The 8348-nt window shown below is 54.1% G+C and overlaps 1 protein-coding gene across 1 annotated transcript; it reads right to left on the bottom strand.

Annotated features, from left to right (window-relative positions):
* Positions 1-1102: 1102 nt before the first annotated feature.
* On the bottom strand, positions 1103-3917 carry LOC100049036 (tubulin alpha-3 chain). Its single transcript, XM_044517532.1, has 4 exons — positions 3626-3917; positions 2518-2752; positions 2055-2425; positions 1103-1937 (listed from the first exon to the last, which is right to left on the bottom strand). Exons 1-4 carry the CDS (start codon positions 3716-3718, stop codon positions 1281-1283), a joined length of 1356 nt encoding a protein of 451 aa, XP_044373467.1. The 5' UTR covers positions 3719-3917; the 3' UTR covers positions 1103-1280.
* Between the last annotated feature and the right edge of the window lie 4431 nt (positions 3918-8348).

Raw genomic sequence — 8348 nt, 5'->3', positions numbered from 1 at the left:
CAGCGCACAGGGAGATTTGACCTCGCCACGCCCACAGGATACCTATCTCCATCCCGTTCATCTTTTTGTGAAGTGGGCTGTCAACAAGATTACAAGAAGCATGCATATCCACTCTCTCAAAGTTAGGTCATATTCTTGTGGATAGGAAGGGGATCAATCAGGAGCACGAAACTGAGGCAAAACAAACATGTTTCTTGCTTAAACTATGTCGAGCCACACACACTGATTAGTGATTACTAAAGAACTGTACCCTACTCTCTAGAGAACCTACTCTCTAAGCTATAGCTGGAACCAACCGTGGGAGTACAATACTCCTACTAGCCTCGGTTGAGCTCTCATAGAACAGAAACAGTAGTGTGCTGCGTGCGACACACTGATCGCTGTGAACCTTCAGAAGAGGCTGCCTGCAGGGATATTGGTCGATGGCTCATGGCCGAAAGATGACAAGTATTTATCGACAAGCTTGCGCAATTATGCCAAGTGATGGAAGATTAGGGCATCGCAAAACCACGTCGTGGCATCTTGATATTTCTCTGAACTGTCGGGATCTCGAGAAATGCACGGGCGTGAAAGAAGAGTGGAAGGTCAGTCTCAGTCTCAGTACTTGAAAGCACAGCAAGCACCAAGCAACTAGGGGAAACGGCACATGTTTTCCGCTACCACTTTCCTCCGATGCACAGATCCGCATAGTACGAGCACAAGAGAGAGAAAGGCACAGGTCCGCATAGGTACAAGCACAAGAGAGAAAGCATATGCATCACCATATGTATCAGACAAAGAAGATTTCGACCGACAGCTAAAGCAACAGGCACTAGACGTTGGAGATGGGACGATGACTGTTTTGGTTCTACGCATAAAAGGATACAAAGACCAGATGCAGGGACTACAGACGGCTATGCAGGCGTAGCACTTGACTGGAAGCTACAACAGTTACAGGCGTAGCACAGACGCATTTCAAGGACACCACTGATCGCTATGACCCTTGCAGCATAGATCAGGGAGGCACAACGAAGAAACAATATAAAGGAGGGGATCATCCAGGCGACGACACCAACCAAATCACCCCAAGGAACAATACAAATACTGAAACAGGGAAATGGTGTAGGCAAACCAGATAACATGCATATTGACCAAGGTGCGAAGCAGGTTCAAACATACCACAGGTTGTAAACCAAACACCACACAGCAAACATTCAAACAGACAGACAGCAGATAAAGCCACTCGGGCAGATCACACGAAGGAACGCTTGGCGTACATCAGGTCGTTGAACTCAGCAGCTCTAGTACTCATCACCCTCATCACCATCCTCACCCTCGTCGAACTCAGCGCCAACTTCTTCATAGTCCTTCTCCAGGGCAGCGAGATCCTCACGGGCCTCAGAGAACTCTCCCTCCTCCATGCCCTCACCCACGTACCAGTGGACAAAGGCACGCTTGGCGTACATGAGGTCGAACTTGTGGTCAATGCGGGAGAAGACCTCGACAACGCTGGTGGAGTTGGAGATCATGCAGACAGCCCTCTGGACCTTGGCAAGGTCACCGCCTGGGACGACGCTGGGTGGCTGGTAGTTGATACCACACTTGAAACCAGTGGGGCACCAGTCCACAAACTGGATGGTGCGCTTCGTCTTGATGGTGGCCACAGCGGCGTTGACATCCTTGGGCACAACATCACCACGGTACATGAGACAGCAGGCCATGTACTTGCCGTGGCGGGGGTCACACTTGGCCATCATGGAGGATGGCTCGAAGGCGCTGTTGGTGATCTCAGCGACAGAGAGCTGCTCATGGTAAGCCTTCTCAGCTGAGATGACTGGGGCGTAGGAGGAAAGCATGAAGTGGATCCTTGGGTAGGGCACCAGGTTGGTCTGGAATTCGTTCACATCAACATTCAGAGCACCATCAAACCTCAGGGAAGCAGTCAGGGATGAGATGACCTGCAGATTAGTTGTTCAACAATGTATTAGATCCCAATATAACATGATATAGACAGTGCAACAACATATATCATACATCAAACAGAAAACATGTACTGAGCGGAAACAGGGCTATACCTGAGAAACGAGCCTGTTGAGGTTGGTGTATGTTGGGCGCTCAATGTCAAGGGAGCGGCGGCAGATGTCATAGATGGCCTCATTGTCAAGAAGGACAGCCACATCAGTGTGCTCAAGGAGAGAGTGGGTGGACAGGACACTGTTGTATGGCTCAACAACAGAGGTGGAGACCTGAGGAGATGGGTACACTGTGAACCCAAGCTTGGACTTCTTTCCATAGTCAACAGAGAGACGCTCAAGGAGGAGAGAACCAAGGCCAGAGCCAGTTCCACCTCCAACAGCGTTGAAGACAAGGAATCCCTGGAGACCAGTGCAGTTGTCTGCAAGCTTCCTGATACGGTCAAGGCATAGGTCAACAATCTCCTTGCCAACTGCACAAGTGGCAGCAAAATATGATCAGCAACAGTGATAATTGGCATCATTACACACAAAGTGCAGTACACATGAAGAGCACGTCACTTACTGGTGTAGTGACCACGGGCAAAGTTGTTGGCTGCATCCTCCTTGCCACTGATAAGCTGCTCAGGGTGGAAGAGCTGGCGATAGGTGCCAGTCCTCACCTCATCAATCACAGTGGGCTCAAGATCAACAAAGACAGCACGGGGAACATGCTTCCCAGCACCAGTCTCACTGAAGAAGGTGTTGAAAGCATCATCACCTCCCCCAACGGTCTTGTCACCAGGCATCTGTCCATCAGGCTGCACCAGGGGGATTAGACAGTGTTAAAGGTGTGAAGCTAAATATACTAAATTTTGTAGCAACAGAACTGGAAAGATTCACAAAACAGTTTGCATTGCAGATCAATTCATAGCAACATCAGTATTGTAACTAATTAGAGATGCATTTCCATATGAGCATACAATGTACGTTTCAGAACCACCAGCAAGGATATATCACGACATGCATGAACAGATATCACCGTATCTAGCAGATTTCGAACATATCTAAGTGGTACAGGACAGAAAATTCCAAACAAACGAGTGTGTGCCAATCAGTGATGCTTGCAACATAATAATAATGGATCTACATCATGTGAGCATCGAATGCAACAAGTAACAGATTGAACAGGTTATGCCCTTCTACAGTATCTACATTCTTATCTAACTATTTCAGAACGATGAGTTCAATTTAGAGAACACTGATCAGATCTACCACATGAACAAAACAGCACAACCCGAAGCCGGTGGCAATCACATACAGAATTGCAGCCGCTCCGGGATCCAGTGAACTGCAGCACTATGCAAGCAAATCTACACCTTAAAATTCAAATTCGAACCATCTGGGATCCAGTGAACTGCAGCGCTATACAAGCAAACCTACGCCTTAAAATTCAAATTCGAACCAATTGGGATCTTCAAAACAACAGATAGGCACAAAGAAGCAACAGCATGCACCCTACATTCCGCCAGATCTAGAATTCCCCTTCCAGCAAACGCAGATCACACCAGTCGAAGTCAGATACACTCCCAAATCGGACCGAGCACGCCCAGCAACCACTAGAACCCCCAGATCTAGCGCGGATCTAAGGCGAAGCGTGGCAGATCAAGCGGGGGAAGCGAGCGGATCCGTACCTGAATGCCATGCTCGAGGCAGTAGAGCTCCCAGCACGCGTTCCCGACCTGGATGCCGGCCTGGCCGATGTGGATCGAGATGCACTCCCTCATGGCTGCGGGTCGGAGCGGCGGAGGCGCGCGCTGCGCTACGCTGGTGGGGAGATTGCGGGGAGGAGGGGAGGGAGGCCAAAGCTCGGAAGCGCGAGAGAGAGGCGAGTACGAAGACGCCGGTCTCTGCGATGCTCTGCTTAGGGTTTCCGCTGCCCACACTCGGCTACTTATATAGCGCCGCACAGGCTGGACTGGATGGAGTGCGGGCGAAGGGATGGGTGGGCGTTTTTGCATCCGCGCCCTCCCGATTTACTCGGTGCCTGGCAACGGTCGGGTGGTTGGGTTGGATCGGCCTGTCATGAACCGTTCCGGAAATATGTGAAATCTGAGGGGGCTTGGTGGAATTATTTGCGCCGAGAGCACGCTTTTTGTTAGCACTTGGCCGGAGAGATTGATTACCCACCCGCTGCGCTACTGACGTGTGGGTCCAGGGTTTGCTTCTGAGCGTGTGTGCGCTTGTGGGTGCGGTCGAGCTGGGTTGATGTGAGAGATTGGCAATTTTTCAAATATTTCGCGGAAACAATCGGTTGGTAGCGGGGGCGCCTCGTCCAGTCATCCTCGTTGGTGAAACTGAAACACCACCGGCGCTGTTCCCCACGACGGGATGTCTCGCCTGTGCCGTGGGCCATGGTGTGAGGTGGGCCCCGCCGTTCGGTGAGGAGATGAGCCGTCCGGTGCGGCCATTCCACCGTTCGTGCCGTCGTGGGGGATCGGGCAGGTTCGAGAAATTTCGATTTTTGAAACGGGGGAGCGGGAGAACGGCGCGCGTTGAGTGGATCTTCTGCGGAGCCTCTTCTACCCCTGGCCCCGCCGTGACTGGCCGTGGAGGTCGAGTAGTTGTTAAGAGCAGCTCCAACGCAGCAATCCAAACGGATGCGTGTTTTGTCTGTTTGAGGCGGTCAAGCGGATGGACGAGTTTGTATTTTGAGTGCTTCTTTGATTTAAAAGAATTCTATATGATTTCTGAAGGATTGAAATCCTTAAGAATTTTTCCTATGTATAAAAGATTCCATAAGAAAAATTTCTATGGGATCCAATCCTATGAATCAAAGTCCACTTAAACATTCATTAGACATTGAGACAAAATTCTGCACCTGCACGCTGCCCTAGCCTTGCCCTTGCCCTTGCCCTTGCCATCGTCGTTGTCGCCGTCGATAAGGCGGGCAGCAGCCCAGCCCACCCGAACGCGCTCTGCCACACCGCCAAGGTAGCCTCCTCTGGCGTCTGTTGCGGCGGTGACATTGCGTCGCGGCGGACGCACTCCTCCTCCTCCTCGTGGCACGCCTCCTCCTCCTCACGCGCCCAGAGCATCTGCCGCTCACCGTCGGACTGCTCCTCGGCGGGCCAGTGCGCCTTCCAGCGCTCCAGGTGGGCCGCCTCCTTCTCCGGCGTCGCGGGGTAGTGGACGGGAGGTGCGCTCACCCACTCGCGGAGCTCGACGGTCCACAAGTAGGACTCCTTAGGCCAAGCGGGCGGCAGCGGCGACCGCTTGAGCGTGGGCGTGGGCTCGGGCTTCGGCTCGACAACAGGCAGCGGCAGCGGCGGCCGCGTGATGTAGAGGGGAGCATGAACGGAGTCCCCCGCCGCCGACAAGGCGAGGGCCTGCTCCGGGCTGTCCCACTACGCGTCCTCCTCCAGCCGGCTCTCCTTGAGCATGCGCTGCATGGCCGCCTCGAGCGAGGCTTGGTACGCAGCCTTCACCTCCTCCTCCTCCGGCAAGACCTCTAGGGGTGCCGGGGAACGGCGTAGTCGACATGGACGTCGCGGCGGCGCTCCTCCTTGTGCTCTAACGCAAACCAACGTTCCCAGTTAGGGGGGTCTGGTGCTTAGGCACGCATCGCACGCTGCTCTGGCGTAAGGAGCTCGCAGCGCCAGTGAACCTCATCAGCGTGCACCCGCGACGAGCGCGGCACCGCCGGAATGGGGATCTGTTGCGGGTCCAGATGCCAACCGTGCGGCAGGCTGACATCTGGATATTGGAGGGGCTGGCGGTCTGCCAGTACCACCGTGCCTAGTGGACTGGGATGTACAACCGTCCCCACTCCCGCGGTAGAGCATCGCATCGAAGCGGTGGTTGAGGAGGAGGCGCACGCGAAGAGCTCGCGTCAGCGCTGAACTTCCCCTTCCCCTTCTCGTTGAAGAAGCCCATGGCTGGTTGGCTGGCTAGCTAGGGTCTGGTCGCCGGCGAGGGAGCAAGCGTGGTCAGATGTGGACGGGGGATGAAAGTGGATGAAGCCCCACCACCCCCCGCACACTTGCATTAAAAAGGATGTCCACGCGGCGCTTCCACCCACTGCCAGGCCGGCCCGAGTTAGGTGGTCGCATTTAATATGACCGCAGGTGATAGTTGGGTGGCCGACAGGTGGGGCCTCTGCGGACATCAAGAGGGCGTGCCCCGTGTCCGTTTTGTGTCGGCGTAGATGCAAAACAAGCGCAAATTTGGGCCTAAAATGCATCAAAACGGACACCGAGCGGGCGCGTTTTGGGTTTGGGTCTGTGCGTTGGGCCGGCACTTTCGTCCATTTCGACCCAAACGGACACGCGCAGACGATTTTGGTCACTGCTTTGGAGTTACCCTTACAGGCTCCCGTAAACGAAATTACAGGATGACAGACGCAGAGACATAACAGATCCCGCATACATCACCGGAATTCAACTCGATTTTAAAACTAGTAGTTCGCGCCATAAACATCATCACCGGAGTTCACACATAGTTCATACGAGCTTAATTAAACATAGTTCAAATGGAAATTAAACTAGTTCATACTACGCGGGGTTCTACTTCTAATTCATACTTGTTCTACGCGTCAGCGCCGAAGCTGGAGTCGTCGTAATCGCCCTCGTCGCCGGCGATGTCCTCGCGTGGTGGTGGCTCGTTGGCAAGGAGGGTGTGGTAGATCAGGGGGCTGGAGAGCGTATGCTGGAGTTGGTACTCCTACCGAAGCTCCGGCAAGCGCGCGGCCACACCTGCATCGCCGGTGGCGGCGGCCTCCCTCGCCTGCCACCACGCGGTCTCGACCGCCCAGAGTCGCTGGAGGGACGGGTCGAATAGCCTTTCGAGACGTTGGAAAGTCGCCCACGCCCACGAGCCAGCGCTACAGGGACTTCGTGCCATGGGTGCGCGCCGCCTCCCTCTGCCTTTCCGACATGGGAGGGCGGAGGGAGGAGCTGTCGGCCTCATCGTCGTTGTGCCGCTTGCAGCCGGTGAACCCACCGCGGTTGCCGAACTCCTCGCGGCACCCGAACCCACCGCGATGGCCAAAACCCCCGCCACCGCCACGCCCGAAACCCGCGGACGACATCTCCGGTAAGATCCGGTGGAGAAATGCGAAGGAAAAGGTGGCCCTAGGAGAAGGGATTTGACGCCGGAGGGAGGAGCTTTGCGCTGGAGGAGGGTGGGGGATTTGTGGGACGGGAACCCTAAACTGCGCCAGCGCCCGCATATATGGAGGAAACGGGGCGGTTTACGAGCCTCCTCTAAACTTTTTACGGGTCGAGCCCTTTTTAGCGGATCTGATTGGGCCGGTTTTTTGGCCCGTCCCGTAAAATGCATTTTGTCGGTTTTTCATGGTATTTGCTAGAGATGCTCTAAGGCATCTCCGACATTTTGTTTAACCGCAGATGAATTTGATGGCCTAAAGTTGGGTGAACGGATGCAGGCCGGAGGCAGCGCTCTTCTTCCTCGACTACATGAGTGAAGACGGCGGTGTTGAGATCAGGTGGACATGGGGAAGCTCCCCGTCCGAGGTGCCACAACGACTCAATATTATCGCTTGCGACGGATCATTTAATCGGATCAAAAAGCAACATGGTCTATGCTGGTGTTCCTCCTGATCTAGCTTTGAAGGATGACCTGCTCTGCTGCCTCCAGCGGCGCAGCGGCGACGGTGGTCACCAACGGGTGGCAGTTCGGCAAGGTACAAGGGGATCTGATGTTCAGAATGTATATTTTCCTTTTACATATTCCTTTGTGCATAACTTCTTGACATCAGTTTCTCTGGATGTCTTGTGTGATTTCCACATGTTAGTATGTTGTAATATTCATGTTTAATGGCAACTACAACATTGTAATCTTCATGTTTAATGGCATATCCTTACTTGTGAACGCGACCGGATGTTCGAATTTCACTATATGGCAAGCAAACATGTGGTTGATTTGGGAGCGTCCGCACCCTGTCCACATGTCCCACTAGTCATACGCACGCTCCGTCATCCCCCTCTCTCCTAAAAAAGCAGGCTTACCCGAGTAAGGAGATGCCTCCGACGCCCTCACCTTGTCCACGCCCCACTCGATCCTAACCCCACCATTGTGCCTACTGCCACCGGTCGTCACTGGAACCCGATGAGGTGAGCCATCGCACCTCTCCTCTTCTCCTCCGCCAGCCTTCATTCTCCTCTCCCTTGAGGCCAACATCGGCTCACACCAACAGTACCTCCTAGCCGCCGAGGACGGCCGCGGATTCCTCCCGAGCATGCAACCCCCGCCCAACGCCGGGCAGGACGCTTCAGCAGGCGGCCCCATCATTGACCTTGCTCTTCGCATGATCAAGCACTTCAGCAGGTTCCATGTCACGTTGGGCACCTGTCAGTGATATGACGATGGGGGGCTCATCCCATGCTAGTTGGGCAG

This window comes from Triticum aestivum, chromosome 4D, assembly GCF_018294505.1.
Source record: "Triticum aestivum cultivar Chinese Spring chromosome 4D, IWGSC CS RefSeq v2.1, whole genome shotgun sequence".
Lineage (NCBI taxonomy): Eukaryota > Viridiplantae > Streptophyta > Magnoliopsida > Poales > Poaceae > Triticum > Triticum aestivum.
This window is presented reverse-complemented; position numbering and strand designations above follow the sequence as displayed.